The sequence below is a fragment of the Panthera uncia genome (assembly GCF_023721935.1).
Source record: "Panthera uncia isolate 11264 chromosome A3 unlocalized genomic scaffold, Puncia_PCG_1.0 HiC_scaffold_12, whole genome shotgun sequence".
In the NCBI taxonomy this organism is placed as follows: Eukaryota; Metazoa; Chordata; class Mammalia; order Carnivora; family Felidae; genus Panthera; species Panthera uncia.
In genome coordinates, this window is record NW_026057579.1 from 3,829,894 (window position 1) to 3,847,259 (window position 17,366).

Genomic DNA, 17,366 nt, shown 5'->3' on the forward strand with positions numbered 1-17,366 from the left:
ACAGCTAAAGTAGGGACGCCTGGGCAGCTCATTTGGTTGAGCGTCCGACATTGGCTCAGGTCATGATCTCAGTTTGTTAGTTGGAGCCCTGCATCGGGCTTGCTGCTGTCAGCGCAGAGCCTGCTTCAGATCTTCTGTTGGCCTCTCTTTCTATCTCTCCCCCCACCTCCCCGCTCATACTCTCACACTCAAAAATAAACAAAACATTTTTAAAAATTAAAAAAAAATAGCTAAAGGACATTCTCTAAGCAGAAAGAAAACAATAAAAGAAGGAAATTTGAATCATCAGAAGAGAGGAAAAAAACACACAAAGCAAAAATATTTGTCAATGCGACAGACCTTCCTCCTCTTGAATTTTCTAAATTATGCTTGATGGTTGAAGAAAAATTGTAACACTATCTGATATAGTTCTACAAATGAGGAAGAGATATTTAAGATAATTATGGTTTAAAAAAAATTTTTTTAATGTTTATTTATTTTTGAAGGAGAGAGAGACAGAGTGTGAGCAGGAGAGGGGCAGAGAGAGAGGGAGACACAGAATCTGAAGCAGGCTCCATGCTCTGAGCTGTCAGCACAGAGCCCGATGCAGGGCTCGAACCCACGAACTGTGAGATCATGACCTGAGCTGAAGTTGGACGCTCAACCGACTGAGCCACCCAGGCGCCCCAAGATAATTATGGTTTAAATGGGGAAGCAAAGGAATTTAAAAGGAGGTAGGGATTCTATAATTCCCTTGAACTGGTAAAACTTCAACACATAATATATCAACAATTACATTAAATGTAAATGATTTAAATACATTTAAAGACCAAGATTAACACAGTAGATTAGAAAACATTACCCAGGGGCGCCTGGGTGGCGCAGTCGGTTAAGCGTCCGACTTCAGCCAGGTCACGATCTCGCCGTCCGTGAGTTCGAGCCCCGCGTCAGGCTCTGGGCTGATGGCTCGGAGCCTGGAGCCTGTTTCCGATTCTGTGTCTCCCTCTCTCTCTGCCCCTCCCCCGTTCATGCTCTGTCTCTCTCTGTCCCAAAAATAAATAAAAAACGTTGAAAAAAAAATTAAAAAAAAAAAAAAAAAAGAAAACATTACCCAGCTATCTGCTGTTTATAAGAAATTCATGCCAAATATAATGACATAGGTAAGTTGAACTCATAAGAAGATATATCATTCAACCATTAATTAAAAGAAAGCAGGATAGCTACATGATATCACATAAAGTAGATTTCAAAGCAAAGAAGATTACCACAGACACAAAGGCACATTATATAATGATAAAAGACTCAATCTACCAAGAAGACATAGCAGTCTTAAATAAATATATACCAAACCAAAGAGCTGAAAAATATGTGAAGCAAAAACTGATATAATTGAAAGGAGAAATAAACAAATCAAGAATTGTATTTGGAGACGTCACCATCTCTCAAGAACTGATCAAATAACTGGCAGAAAATAAGCCAGGATACAGAAGAACTTGATGACATTGCCAATGAAAAGAATCTAGTCTACATTTATAGAACATTCCACCCAACAACAGCAGAATCCACATTCTTTCCAAATGATGTTGGAATATAAACCAAGATAAACCATATCTTGGGCCGTAAAGCAAATCTCACCAAACTTAAAAGATTTAAAATCTCTGTGCTTTCTGACCACAACAGAAATAATTACAAATAACAGAAAGGTAAGAGGAAATTCTCCAAATACTTGCAAATGAAACTTCTAAATAATCTATGGATCAAAGAGGATGTCTCAAGGGAAGTAAACAAATATATACTGAACTGAATGAACATGAAGATGCAACATATCAAAATTTATGAAACACAGCACAATGCTGAGGGGAAAATTTATTCAGTAATCTAAGCTCAGAACACCGACAAGGAAGAGCAAAACAAAAAATAATAAATATGAGAAATGAAATTGAAAAAAGAAAAGCAATGGAGAAAATTAGTGAAACAAAGAGCTGGTTGTTTGAAAAGATCAGTAAAGTTGATAAATCTCTAGTAAGACTTACAAAGAAAAAAAAAAGACACAAATTACTAATATCAAGAATGAAATAAGGAATATTACTATTGACCATACAGACATCAAAAGGAAAGTAACTAAATACTATGAACAGCTCTACACATGAATTTGACAGCATAGAGGAAATGGACTAATTCCACCAAAAACAAACTACTATAACTCACCCAACATGAAACTGATAATTTGAATAGCACTATAACTAATTAAGGACATTACATTCATAATCTAAAACACTCCCCCAAAAACAAATTTCCAGGCTCACACGGTTTCACTGGAAAATGACACCAAATGCTTAAAGAAGAATTAGCACAAATTCCACACACTATCTTCCAGAAACTAGAAGAGGAGAGGACAACTGCCAATATATTAGTCCTGTTGCCCTGATATCAAAATTAGACAAATACAGTACAGAAAATGTACAGATCAACATTCTTTGTGAATATAGGTGCAAAAATTCCTTAACAAAATATCAGCAAATGGAATTCAACAATTTATAGAAAGAATTATGTACCAAGACCAAGTGGAATTTATTCCATGGATAGGAAGTTCGTTCACTATATGAAAATCAATCTGTGTCATCCACCATATTAACAGGCTAAAGAAGAAAAACAACATAATCATATCAACCATTTAATAAAGTCCAGCAGCCATTCAACACCCATTCATGATTTTTAAGAAAACAGGAGACGAGAATTTGCTTAACTTGATAAAGAACATCTACAAAAAACCAATAGCTATCATTTTACTTCCCCTCTTGGGGGAAACAAAGCAAGGTGTCTGCTTTCTCTATTCTTAGTCAACATAGTGCTGAAAGTTCTAGCCAATGCAGTAGAGCAAGAAAAAGAAATAAAAAGTATAGGAAAGGAAAGACCAGAAAGGAAGAAATAAAACAGTCACATTTGCAGGTATGATTGTCTACATAGAAAATCCCACAGAATCTGCAAAAAAAGGTCCTTGAGACTAAACCAATTTCATCAATGTCACAGGATACAAGATAAATATACAAAAGTTATTTTACTTCTATATACTAAGTAAGAACACATAGACATCAAAATGAAAAATACAATACCTTTTACAATCACTCACAAATGATGAAATACTTAGGTATAAATCTAACAAAGCACATACAGAACACATATCCTGAAAAGTATAAAGCACTGATAGGAGAAATAAGACATCTAGATAAATGGAGAGACATACTGTGTTCATAAATTGGAAATCTCAACATTGTAAAGATATAAATTCTCCTCAAAGTGATACACAGACCGCAGTATAATAAAAATACATATATCTGGTCCTTGTCCCCAGTTCCTCACAGCCTAAAATGCTTAGAATTTCCTGGATGATAGGAATGTCTCTTGTTATTCATAATGAGCACCTTTGGAACACATCTGAGTTCATGCTAATGAGGTGACTTAGGGTGGGACCCTTAGATTGCTTCAGGATGGAAGCTGGTCATTAGAAGAACATGGGATTAGAGGGTTAGAATATTCTGCCCCATGCTCAACCTCAGGGTAGGAGACGGGGGCTAGAAATTGAGTTTAGTCACTAATGACCAATGATTTAAACAGTCATGCTCATGTAATGAAACCCCATATAAAATTCCTAAGCAACAAGGTTTAGGGAGCTTCTGAGTTAGTGAACACGTCTATATGCTGGGAGGGTGGTACACCCAGAGAAAGTATTGAAGTTCTGAACCTCTTCCCCTCGACCTTGCCCTATGTATCTCTTCCATTTGTTTTTTCCTGAGTTGTATCATTTATAATAAAGCTGTAATCATAAGAAGAGTGCTTTCCTGAGTCATTCTAGTGAACTATGAAACCTGAAGGGGAAAGAATGGCATGGGAACCACTGAATTTGTAGTCAGCTGGGCAGAAATGTGGGCAGCCCACATATTTCATTTGAGTTGGTGTCTGCAGTGGGGGTGGTCTTATGAGATTGAGTCCTTAACCTGTAAGGTCTACACTAACTCCAGGCAGTTAGTGTCAGAACTGAATTGAATTGTAGGGCACCCAGTTGATGTCAAGAATTGGAGAATTTGTTGTTGTCAAAACAACATATTTGATGTCAGTCACAAAAAGCACATACTCCCAGATAGATTTTTTGTAGATAAAACTAATATATTTCTAAAATTTGTGTGGAAAGGCAAAGGATCTAGAATAGCTAAAACAATTTTGAAAACGAAGAATGAAATGGGAGGAATCAGTCTCTCCAATTTCAAACCTTATTACATAGCTACAATAATCAAACTGGATAGTACTGGCAGAGATATAGACACACAGCTCAATGGAACAGAAGAGAACCAGAAATAGATTCACACAAATATACCCAACTGGTTTTTGGCAAAGGTCAAAAGCAATTCAATGGAGGAAAGATAGCATTTTAAACAAATGATGCTGGAACAAGTGGATATGTATAGGCAAAAAAATTTTAACTTGACCTAAGTCTTACACTTTATTCAAAAATGAACTAAAAACGGGCCACAGATTTAAATGTCAAACATAAGCCTGTAAAATTTTTAGAAAAAAGAGGAAAAAAATTTCAGGATCTAGGGTTAGGCAAAGAGTCTCACGCTTGACACCAAGAATGTAATTCATAACAAGAAAAACGGATAAATTGAATTTCATCAAAATTAAAAATGTCCACTCTGCACAAGACACTGTTAAAAGCATAAAAAAACACGACTACAGACTAGGAGAAATTATTTGCAAACCATGTATCCGACAGAGCACTAGTATCTACATAATTAACCCTCAAAAACTCAATAAAAAACAAATAACCCGACTAGAAAATGGGCAAGGACGTGAAAAATTGCTTCACCAAAGAGCATACATGGATGACAGATCGCTCATGAAAAAGCGTTCAACGTCGTAAACCATTAAGGGAATGCAAATTAAGACCACAGTGTGATATCACTTCATACCTGTCAGGATGGCAAAAATTAAAAACAGTGACATCATCAGATGCTGTGGAGAACGTGCCATCTCCAGGGCCTCCAAGGGAGGCAGAAGAGTTCACATCAGTGGTGCCATGTGAGAAGGATCCAGCCCACGCTTGCTGTCTCTGAGGCTGGAGCAAAGGGCCAGGAGCCAAGGACTGTGAGCGGCCTCTAGAAGTGAGAAAAAGCAAGGGAACAGACTCTCCCTACAGACTCCAGAAAGGGAGGAAGCCCTGCAGCCCCCCTGATTTTAGCCGCAGGGAGGCCCATGTCACAGTTCTGACTTACCGAAATGCAACATGATACAGTATTTTGTCGTTTTGCGTAACTAAGTTGGTGGTAGTTTGTCATAGCAGCAAATGGAAAATGAATACAGTACGAATCCATTTGTATAGCATTTTTGAAACGACAAAACTACAGAAATGGAGAACCGGTTAGTGATTGCCAGGGGTGAGGGAGGTGAGCGGGCAGAGGGACATGGGCACCAACGAGGGGTCCTGGGGCGGTGGAGTACACGACGTCAATATCTCGCTTGTGAGCTTGTTCCACAGTTTTCTAAGATGCTACTCTTTGGGGGAAACTAGGTAATGGGTACATGGGGGCTTCTCTGTATTACTTCTTCTTAGACGTAGCATGAGAATCTAAACTGATCTCAAAATTAAAAGTTTAATTTTAAAAATCCAACTATGTTTAGCATCTTCTATTGGGTAAGAGGCAAAGGCTGCAGCACTTGATTATTATCTCCTTAACGTTCACTCTCTGCCAGCCTTTCCACTTACACAATCTTCTCTGATCCTGGGCAGGGAGTATTGCTGTTCCCAGTTCAGAGCAGCAGACTGAGGCTCATAGGTGCTAAACAACTCACGCAGATCTTCACACACAGGAAGAAATGAAGGGACTTCTTCCGGTGCCACCTATCCTCACCTCACCGGCCACATTCAGAGCCCAGATCCTGAGCCCCTGCTTGTGGTTGTTTCTCAGGGCTGGGCAGAACAGGGCTCCAGTGTGCCAGAGGCAAGGCTGGGGATGGGGCGCTGGGTGGTGAGCCTGGAGGGCCAGTGGGTGATGCCAAGATGGTCTCAGCCTGCTTTGCAACCTGACTACTACCAGCCCTGAGCAGCATTACCTGACCTATCTAGAGAATTCTCAAGATATTGGAGAAACGCCTCAACCGAGATCTTCCACGGCAATAACATACCTGTAAGACGTGCAGAAAGAAGGCTTTTCTCTGCTCTAATCATTTGGCAGTATACTTTGAGGCTGAAATGCATCTATCCTACAACTCAACATTTCCACCCCTAGAGACTCACGCATGTCCACAGTGAGACACGCACCCAAGTTCCTGGCTAACTTAACTGGGGTAGTGGTTTTGATACATGTTTGCTAAAATTCATCAAACTGGACACTTTACTATCGCAAATTAAACCTCTATAAACACAAGATTAAAAACAGGCATAGTTATGGCAACACTGCTTGTAACAGAAAACAACAACAACAACAACAACAACAACAACAAAACTCTTCAGTGCCCAAAAAAAGGAGAGTGGATAAACTACCGTTATCCGCATAGTTGCCTATGAAGGTAAATAAACTGGGGCAGCACTGTTCAACCCAGAGGAGACTAGCAAACTTAACACAAAGTGAGAAAGCAAGCTGAAAGAAAGCACACACATAATAAATATGTCGCTATTCCTTACAGCTTGGCCCAGCCAGGGAAAGCCAAGCTGAAGTCCACCGCTTGGGGCTTCGCATAAAGCCATCATCTTCTTATGGCCTGAAAAGGGCAGACTGGGCTGGTATGAAACAGGTTGCATTTTTGTCCTCCCCGATTCTTTCTTCTTGGAATGCAAATGGAAGGCCCAGGGAGGCACCATCCACATGGAGACAATGAGCACGAAAACCAGCCACTAAAGAAGGCAGAATAAAGAGCCCAGAAGAGGGGCGCCTGGGTGGCTCAGTCGGTTGGGCGGCCGACTTCGGCTCAGGTCATGATCTCGCGGTCCGTGAGTTCGAGCCCCGCGTCGGGCTCTGTGCTGACAGCTCAGAGCCTGGAGCCTGTTTCGGATTCTGTGTCTCCCTCTCTCTGACCCCCCCTGTCCATGCTCTCTCTCTGTCTCAGAAATAAACGTTTAAAAAAAAAAAAAAACAAAAAAAAACAAAAAAAAACACAGAAGAGCCAGGTTCCTGACCACATCGTGGAGCCTCCGTCCCAACCCCAGCCTGGCCATCCTCAGACTGCTCATGGCAAGAGAGAAACACTTTCCTTTTGGTTGAGCCACTGAAGAGAAGTTCTCTGTTACATGCAACCAGAAGGAGACCCTACCTGACATGGTGTCAAACAACACTGCAAAGTGTTACCAATTCAATTATGTGTGGTCAAAGGGTAAAGAGGTGCATGGGGATTAAATCACCCGGTGTGGGGGAGTGGTCTTCTCTGGGGGAGATGAGGCGAGGGGAGGAGACTGGAGTGGGGAGCAATGGGGGATTCCAGTGGAGGGAAGGTGCGAGGCTCCCCGCTCCTCCTTGAGGATCAGATGCACCGCATTGGTGGAGTGGAACAAGAGATGTGTACAGAATGGCTCAGCCTTCGGGGCGCCTGGGTGGCTCAGTCGGTTAAGCGTCTGACTTTGGCTCAGGTCATGATCTCACGGTCCGTGAGTTCGAGCCCCACGTCGGGCTCTGTGCTGACAGCTCAGAGCCTGGAGCCTGTTTCAGATTCTGTGTCTCCCTCTCTCTCTGCCCCTCTCCTGTTCATGCTCTGTCTCTCTCTGTCTCAAAAATAAATAAACGTTAAAAAAAAAAATTAAAAAAAAAAAAAAAAAAAAGAATGGCTCAGCCTTCTACTGAGTAGGGTTGCACCCTAAAGATTGAGTCCATAGGTCCTAGGTGGGGCCTGGGCTTCTGTATTTTGAAAAAGCTTCCTAGTTGACTTTCTCCTTATCCTCCCAGCCAAAATGCTTGGGAGGTTTACATCCTACAATTCATATTATAAAATACTTATTTAATTTCCAGATATAAAATGACATCATGATATTAAATGAACAGAATTTTTTAAAATGATACAGAACTCCCCCTGGACCCTAGGGATTCTGCTGTGCACCCTGAGGAGACATGCTCTACTCTGCCCAGCCCAGAAAGACTCCCTAATTATCCCCATGCCTTCCAGAACCCAAGAGTCCACACTGCCTGCAGATTTGACAGGAAGAAGCCATAATCTGTTTGGACAGGTCCAGTATTCTCAGAAATATACATCCACATTTCTAAACTATTCTATTAACCCAGACAGGGCTGGAGGGGGAATTTCACGGGAGCACAGACATCTCAGGTCGCAGGGAATGGCATCTGCCCACAGAAAAGAACCCACTGCCATGACTCATTTTTAAGAAATACTCTGTATTGCCTCTGGCCCCATTTCTGGGCTGGGGCCTGAGGACACTCACAGCCAGAGTCTGGCACCGGGTTGAGAGGTTGACACTCATGCTAAGGCACTGTATCTAGAACCACAGTGAGCAAGGGTCCCACCCCACCTCTGCCCTTCAGATGGAATCTGTTTTCTGCCCAGAAAGGGCCCAGAATCCCTTATCTGCCCTTCCATTTGATCAGTGGGGATTTGGAGTTTCAGAAAGGTGTCCCTACAAGTTAATATCAAAACGGAGATGAGAATTTACACCTCTGGACTCCCAAAGTGGTTATGTTTTTTAACTCATGCTTTAGATGTAATACTAAATCCAATGAACTTCCTTTTTGCTTTGCTACAAAACTTTCAAAGAACATTGTTTCCATCAACAAATCCTCAAATCATGAGCCAGAATGGTAAAAAAAGGCTTAAAAGCGGGTTTCACTTCCTGTGTGGAGGCAGCCTGCCATGTAATGCAGTGGAACACCAGCCCTGCAGAAACAGGCAGCACTAGGGAGCCCATGAATATTTATCACCTCACTGTGCATTCACCAAGTAGTGCCGGGACAGAAAACAACTTTCAGCAAGTTTGAGTCCATGTTCTAATATTCTCCACCAAGACAGCCTGTTCTGACTTGTAAAAAAAAAAAAAAAAAAAAAGGTCATTTTCAAACACCATAATGAGGCCAGTCTACTCTTAATAGCTTTAATACGCCCTGAAGCTTAAAATAGCAAAACAATCGCTTCTCCAAGATAAACAAGGCTTTCCTTTGTGTGTCTAATGAGAGGCAAGACCACAGCTAAGGCACATTCTAAGCTGTTTGTTGTCCCTAAATGCTGAGGTAACTGGAGCTCCCCCACCCCTCCCAAAACAGCAGATTACACAAAAAGAGATCTGTCTGAGAGCATTTGCCTGATCGTCAAACGACAACCTGAGACCCCAAGTGAGCCAGGGCAGTGCACGAATGCTGCAATGATCAGCTCTGGCTGGGGCCTTGGCTTACTCTGCAGACGCCAGACAGCACCTTTGCAGGAACCGACTGAGAAGTACCCAGAAGACACCACTAGCGAATGGGTACAAGGGGACATATAGGAGCACAAAATTTCCTGCCACAAAAACCTATACATACATTGAGATATGTAATGAAACGGGTTTTCTCCAAGCAGAAGTCTCTCAAACATTCTAAGTCTGGGGCGTAAAACTTCTCCTATATGATCTTGATTCAAACCTAAAGTCAACATCTGCCTCCTCTCTTTTTCTTCCTCCCCTTCTGCTCCTCCCCCATCACCCCCAAAACTCACGGAAAATCCATTTTGCCATTAAGTGAAAGAATTAAGTATAGGTTTCTCTATGAAATGTATAAGACAGAATCACCCTGGGATGCCTGGGTGGTTCAGTCAGTTAAGGGTCCGACTTCAGCTCAGGTCATGATCTCATGTTTGGTGGGTTCCAGCCCCTCTGGCTCTCTGCTGTCAGCACAGAACCTGCTTTGGATCCTCTGTCCCCCTCCCCCTCCCCTCAAAAGGAAATAAACATTTTTAAAACACTGCCCTTTCTTCATTTATCACCTTAAAACACCAGGAACTGACTGGCGCCTGGATGGCTCAGTCGGTTGAGCATATGACTCTTGATTGCAGTTCAGGTCATGATCTCATGGTTCATGAGTTCGAGCTCCTCATCGGGCTCTGCCCTGACAACATGAAGCCTGCTTGGGATTCTGTCTCCTTCTCTCTCATCCCTTCCCGCTTGCTCTCTGTATCTTTCTCAAAATAAGTAAAATTAAATTTAAAAAAAAAGTGGGGGGGGAGGTGCTTGGGTGGCTCAGTTGGTTAAACGTCCAACTTTGGCTCAGGTCAGGATCCCAAGGTTCATGAGTTCGAGCCCCGCATCAGGCTCTGTGCTGACTGCTCGGAGCCTGGAGCCTGCTTTGGATTCTGTGTCTCCCTCTCTCTCTATCCTCCCCTGCTTGTGAGTGCTCTCTCTCTCTCTCTCTCTCAAAAATAAATAAACATTAAAAAAACAAAACAAAAAAAAAACTACACACCAGAAACTGAGGAGGTGACCTGGACGTGGCAGCCTAGGGCTTCCCCAGCAGGTCACAGGTCATGCCTGCTGGATCCTGCAGACTGCAGAGGACCAGAGAATGTAAACAGCAGTGTTGCCAAGAAGAGAGGGATGCCCAGCTATTCCAAGTGCTGCTGCAGCCGAGTCGAGAGGTCTCACAAAACTGGGGAAAGCCTGGACCTTGCTGCAGTTAAAAATCTTCTACACAGTTTGGGGTGCCTGGGTGGCTCCGTCGGTTAAGCATCTGACTTCGGCTCAGGTCATGATCTCATAGTTCGTGAGTTTGAGCCCCGTGTTGGGCTCTGTGCTGACAGCTCAGAGCCTGGAGCCTGCTTTGGATTCTGTGTCTCCCTTTCTCTCTGCCCCTCCCCGACTCGTGCTCTGTGCATGTCTCTCTCTCTCAAAATGAATAAATATTTTTTTAAAAAAGATATCAAATTAAAAAAATAAAAAAAGAATCTTGTATACGGTTCAACGGCTGCAAGTCAGGCAAAGGCCTCCCAGGGAGGAAGTGCCAGGGTGGCCAGGTACTTGCAATACTTTTGCTGTCCAAGAGGGGCCCACAGACCCTGATGGAATTCTCACCCCCTGCCAGGCTGCACGTTCAGCCTTCAGCTGGAGGCAGAGGGAGTAGAACAGGGAAAGGGTGTAGAAGAGACAGAACAGGTTACTTCCCCATCAGGGGTTAGCAAATGCCCAGAGTGTAGGAGGCAGAGAGGAGTCAGGGCTTCCCTCAGGGTGCCTGGGGGATGGCTCACACCTGCCACCACCAAACAGGAAGCGTCTGGGAGCAGGAGTGCATCTGGGGCTCCCTGCCCGTTCCATTTGCTTGAGGACCACCTGCACACACACAGGCTCAGACGCGCACACAGTTTAATCTAAGAAACTGAGCCTCATGTTGCATCCATGTTGTATCAATTGGAAGACCTAGTTTTCGGGGATAGAAAGGAAAGGGATTACCTGGATGTTCAGATTCAAAAACAACAAAACTAAGACAAATGCAAAAATGAAAACAAACCATACCCACTTGCGAGTAGAGTTTTGTGGGAAAAGTTGAGCTGGAATTGGACTTCATTTTTATACCTTCCTGAGAGGCACAGGACAGGAAGCTATTCCTGTACTTTGTTAAGTCTGAACTCCACAAGTGAAGGTAAGGGGAGGGGGGAGGCAGGAGGGGGTGGCAGCAGGCAGGCCCTGCCTCAGGTGACAAGTGACAAGCCTGGGTTCTGCTGGCAGGACTACTGGGGACAAAGCCCTCAAGAGCGGTAGCAGGGAGCTGGCTGTTATAGGGCTCTAGGATGATACGGACAGCCCCTTCACGAAAGTGCTCTGAATGGTGGAGGGTGATCCACGGCTCCGTTCTCATATTTCGGGCTGTAATTTAGGCTTCATTTCAGCTAGAAAACAAGAACCTTTCCCCCAATGCCTTTTGTCTAGGAAAAACAGTTCTACAAAATCTGAGTTCAAAAGAACAGAAGGGAACCATCAGCAGTGATCGCGAACATTTTTGGAGCATTCCCGGTGTCCCCTTAGCTCATTTCATCCTTCCGCCAGTTCTGTGAATATCAGAGTGGAAACTGAGGTCCTGACAGTTACCCACAGCCCCCAGGGCTCCACAGAGGCCAGGTAGGTGGGACATGAAGCCCAGCTCACTGCCCACCCAGCACCCCGTTAACATTTTCATCCCAGTCCAAAGAAGCTCAGGTGGTGAACCAGCTTTTTTCAGTTTTTTTACTCATTAACCTCCCGCTGAGATGCATACCAACCCAGATGCTTGGGTTAAGATTAAACTAGTGACAACCGGTCAAAGTCAAGGCACTCAGGATCACAGCTAACTAGAGATCAGGCAAGCTGCCCCCAACAAGGAGCTGCTAACACTGTGTTTTTAAACTGAAAAATCAGATTTGGACTTTTTTTCCCCTCTAGTTGGAACAGTAAAGAGAATATAAAATGTTAATAGTGCTATATTGGGTTAATATAGTCCAAAAATCTATCTTCTTTCAATGTCTTAAGTGTCCTTGTAATGAAATCATTCTTTGACATCACAGCAAAATATAAGGCTGTTTTTTGTCAACCAAGCCCCAAGCACAAGGGTATGAGAGCTGCAGCAATTCTGTTTCTGGGTGAGCCAGCAGAAAGACAGAGGGGGAGGAGCACATGGTGAGACCCACAGGGTCCTGGTTCTCCGATACCATTCACACACACTCACAGAGCATCTGAAATGGGTGGAGCAGGGCACCATCTCACCATCGCGTCGTGAAAAATGTTATCAGGAAATTAAACCCAATGGCGCGCGCGCAGCTCTGGCTGGGGTGGGAGTGAGGGAAGGCCTCTTCAAGGGGGACATCTGAGCTGAAACCCAAACTATAAGAAGGAGCTGGCATAGAGAGATCTTGGGTTAGAGTCCAGCTAGAGGGAACAGCCAATGCAAAAATGCTAGACAGACGCTTATAGCTGGAGCAGAGTGAACATCAGAACTAGAAATGAGGCAGGGGGAGTGGGGAGGGGGCTCCTGGCAACTTTGCAAACCCTGGTCAGGAATGGGAAGCCACTGGAGGATTTTAAACCAGGGGACAACACAATCCAGTTCATCTTCAAAAGCTCATCCTGGCTATTACATAGGAAGCAGCAGTTACAAATATGTGTCCATTTGCAGGTTGGGGAGGGAACCAACATCCTGGCTCAGCTTTTCTACCTGGTAGCATGTTCCCAATTCACAGGCATCTTAAGATTCAACCTGTTCGTAACCAGCTCTGACTGGCAACTCACTGGCCCTGCTCTTCAGATTATCTGGAAATTCTTTTTTTTTTTTTAATTTTTTTCAATGTTTATTTTTATTTTGAGAGACAGAAACAGAGTGTGAGTGGGGGAGGGGCAGAGAGAGAGGGAGACACAGAATCTGAAGCAGGGTCCAGGCTCTGAACTGTCAGCACAGAGCCTGATGCGGGGCTTGAACTCACGGACAGTGAGATCATGACCGAGCTGAAGTTGAATGCTTAATCGACTGAGTCACCCAGGCACCCCAATCTGGAAATTATTTCTAAAATTAAAATTGAAAAACATAGTTACTGTTAAATTTTAAACATATCTGTGTTTCAGTCATCACTTTAAGAAAGTATGGGGCGCCTGGGTGGCTCAGTCGGTTGGGCGTCCGACTTCAGCTCAGGTCACGATCTCGCGGTCCGTGAGTTCGAGCCCCGCGTCGGGCTCTGGGCTGATGGCTCGGAGCCTGGAGCCTGCTTCCGATTCTGTGTCCCCCTCTCTCTCTGCCCCTCCCCCATTCATGCTCTGTCTCTCTCTGTCTCAAAAACAAACATTAAAAAAAAAATACTTAAAATAAAATAAAAAAAAAAAAGAAAGTAGATCAGGGGGCACCTGGAGGCTCAGTCAGTTAAGCGTCCAACTTCAGCTCAGGTCATGATGTCACAGTTTGTGGGTTCAAACCCGCATCAGGCTCTGTGCTGACAGCTTGGAGCCTGGAGCCTGCTTCAGATTCTGTTTCTCCCTCTCTCTCTGTCCCTCCCCCACTTGTGCTCTGTCTCTCTCTCAAAAATAAATAAACATTAAAAAAATTCTTTTTAAAAAGAAAGTAGATCAGAATGACTTTATTTCTTTGCTTTTTCATTTAAGAGAGAGAGAGAGAGATAAAGAGGAGTGGGGGAGAGAAGGAAGAAAGAGAGAAAGAGGGAGGGGGAGAGGGAGAGAGAGAGAGAGAGAGAGAGAGAGAGAGAGAGGGAGAATTCCAAGCAGGCTCCACACTCAGCATGGAGCCCGATGCAGGGCTTGATCCCACAACCCTGGGATCATGACCTGAGCCAAAATCAAGAGTCTGAGACTCAACTGACTGAGCCACCCAGGTGCCCCCAGAATGACTTTTAAAAAATTTTTATTTTTTTTAATGTTTATTTATTTCTGAGACAGAGAGAGAGCATGAGTGGGGGAGCGGCAGAGAGAGAGGGAGACACAGGATCCAAAGCAGGCTCGAGGCTCTGAGCTGTCAGCACAGAGCCCGACGCGGGGCTCGAACTCACAGACCGTAAGGCTGTGACCTGAGCTGAAATCGGTTGCTCAACTGACTGAGCCATCCAGGCGCCCCTTTTAAAAAATTATCTTTAAAATGTGCCCTGCTTACTTCCAAAAAGCATTCAAGGCCATTGTCAAAAAGCCTGTCAGCAACAGGACAACTTCAAGTTCTCCCCAGGAAAACGTTTACAATATATTGTAATATCTGTTATGGCATCAGTTTGGGGTAAAAATGCTAATGTTGAAGGGTTTTAAAAGCCCAATTTGTTCTAAGGACTGTGTTCAGCTGCATGTACAGTTTTATCATGGGCTGATTCGCTCACTTTAATCCACTTTTATATTTTTCCTCTTCTATCCTCTCCCTGGCCCTCTAGAGAGCCACCCTTTGCCTGGTTTTGCTGCTCACTGGCTCCCCCATCAGAGACTGAGCGGAAAGGAAAGATTGGAAAGCCTGATGCCTCTGGTTCAGCAGTTTCAGTTCTACGTGTGGGTAATTCTTTGTGGTATGGTGTTTATGTGTGTGCATGGGGGCGGGCAGTCCTGGGTTAAAGTGCTATGTGAATTTTAATTATTTACCAATTCTTCTCCATTGTAGACACACACATCCCTCACCTTGTCTCTCTCTCTCCCTCTCTGAAATCTTGTAACTGGACAGAGTCTAATTTCTCTCTTCCCATAGCATTTTTACTTCTGTTCTAATTCCATCGCTTAAGCTTTTGCAAAATGATATACAACACTGTCACACATCTCACAGGTAAATTCAAGATAAAAAGCAAAAGGCAGAAGAAAAACAGAAATTTTTCATTCTTCCTTCTGGGTGGGTTTTAGCAGACGTTTTATGATTATCTGACTAAAGCTGATTGTCAGCTACAAGAGTTTTTTGATTATGGTTTTTAAAAAATTTAGAGAAACGCTTCATTTTTAAATACCTTATAAGCACCAAAACTATCATTTCTGTTACTTTTCCCATAATTGTCACCACGTTCACTACCTCCAAGACTATGTATGGCTATCCTCACTAGTAGTAGCAAAATAGAGATTTGCGGCAGATTATGAAAAGCAGGATCTGACAGAAATGCTGACGCATTTTGAAGGGTTTTGGTGGGGATGTAGAGCAGAATTGTTTTAGTTCTTTGATTGGTTTGGCTTTTGATGTTTGCTTCAAACTACTATGTGGTCCCAAATTATAAATTGCATATGTAATTTAATGTATAAAACAAGAATGTTCACTGCTTAAAAATTTTTTAGTTGAGCAACTGACCTTTCAAAGGAAAACCTCAAAGGAAAAAATTTTAAGTAAATTGCCTAACTCTAATCGAACTTTCCAGGTATTCTTTAAAAAAGTTCTTTGTGATTAGGTAAAAGCTATTCAGTCATGTTCATGGGCAAAAGAGACAAAAACCACATGCTGAATTGAAATAGAAAACTTTTAGCTTAAGGAAAAATGCCAGGGATGTGGCATCCCCCACCATTTCTTTTTCTTTTGGGTAAAGCCTGGTTACTCTCTCCCAGCTCAGTCAAAAAATGCCATCAGCAATCAAACTTCTAGCTTGTTAAAAACGTATTCTCCAAACAGTTGATGAAGAATGGAACCTGCCTTACTTGGCCTCTACTTATCAATCCACTATCTTACATTAGAATGCGACATTTTCAGGACAAACTCAGACGCTGTCCGAGCACATTAGATTCTGTTCAGCAATAACAGGGGTTAAAAGAATGCTTCCCCTTTGTCCAGGGCCCCCACACTCACAGGGTGTCCCTGGAAAGGGGTGCTAACATTGCCCATAAGGGCCCAGTGGGAGCAGCCTGGACGGCAGGCAGTCCCTCCCTGGAGGACTCCCGTCCCGGGTCGATCGCAGCACCAAGAATGTGACTCCAACTCCCCAGGCGGCTCGTCCCCGGCACCGGTCCCTTGGGAGATGGAGCCCGCGGCTCCCAGGACTACTGACAGAGCAGGGGTCCAACCACGCAGCGCTGTCTAGGGGAAAGTTTTCAGAGCGTTCCCGACCAGATCTGCGACCAACGTTCCCGGGGGCTGAAAACTTGGCGACCTGCAGCGGGCCGGGCCAAGCTCCATTCCCTCCTCTGCAGTATAGGGGAACCCCTCGGCGCCCACCCCCTAGCTGGCTCCACCCGGACACGCGCCCACGACCCGACCTTGGCGCTCTATCAGTGAGTTGGTGTCGACCCCCGCGCTCCACGCCCTGGCACCGCCGGGGCGTGCGGAGGTGTTTGCAAACTTGCCCAGCAGGCGGGCGCGTCCCCGTCGGCGCGCCCCCTTCACCGAGCTCCGGCCGCGAGCCCCCGGCCCCCCGCGCCTGGCTCTGGGCCCCGCGCACTCACCTCTGCTCCAGAGCGCGGGGAGGAAGAACCACGGCAGCAGCGGTAGCACGGCCCACCCCATCCCGGGGCAGCGCGTCTGGAAATTCTCTCCCGATCCACGGACAGACGGACGTCCCAAACCTGCCCAGTCCCCGGTCGAGCACGCCAGCTAAGCAGCCAGCCCAGTCCCGGCGGCGGGGCAGCTAGCGCCGAAGTGGCGGGGCCGCGCCGCGGGCAGGAGGCGCCTAGTGCTGGAAGGGGCGGGCCGGGGGCCGAGTCCGAGCGGACCCGGGCCAGTTAGGGTGGGGAGGGGGCGGGAAGGAGGGCAGAGAGGCGGGCCGCCGAGGGGAAGGAAGGGGACCGAGCTGGACAGCACGGGTGCGGAGGGGCGGGCCATGGGCCGAGCTGGGCGGCCAGGGATGGGGGACGGGGGTGGAGAGAAAGGGAGGGGACTGCAAGAAAGGGAGGGAATTAGAAACCAGTAGAGGGGAGGGGCGGCTGGAGGTGTGGAGGAGAGAGCAGCCCTGGCCTCTGGGCTGGCCAGGAGTTCAACACGTGTGGGTGGGAGGGAGACTGAGACAGGGAAAAAGTTGGAGAC

The 17,366-nt window shown here is 45.0% G+C and overlaps 1 protein-coding gene across 1 annotated transcript in view; it reads right to left on the reverse strand.

Annotated features, from left to right (window-relative positions):
* The window catches only part of MERTK (MER proto-oncogene, tyrosine kinase), a 116,195-nt gene extending 99,043 nt beyond the window's left edge, over positions 1 to 17,152 (reverse strand). Inside the window, exon 1 of the mRNA XM_049652149.1 lies at positions 16,790 to 17,152. Coding sequence (XP_049508106.1) covers positions 16,790 to 16,850 — 61 coding nt within the window. The 5' untranslated portion in view covers positions 16,851 to 17,152. The remainder of the gene's footprint in view (positions 1 to 16,789) is intronic.
* Between the last annotated feature and the right edge of the window lie 214 nt (positions 17,153 to 17,366).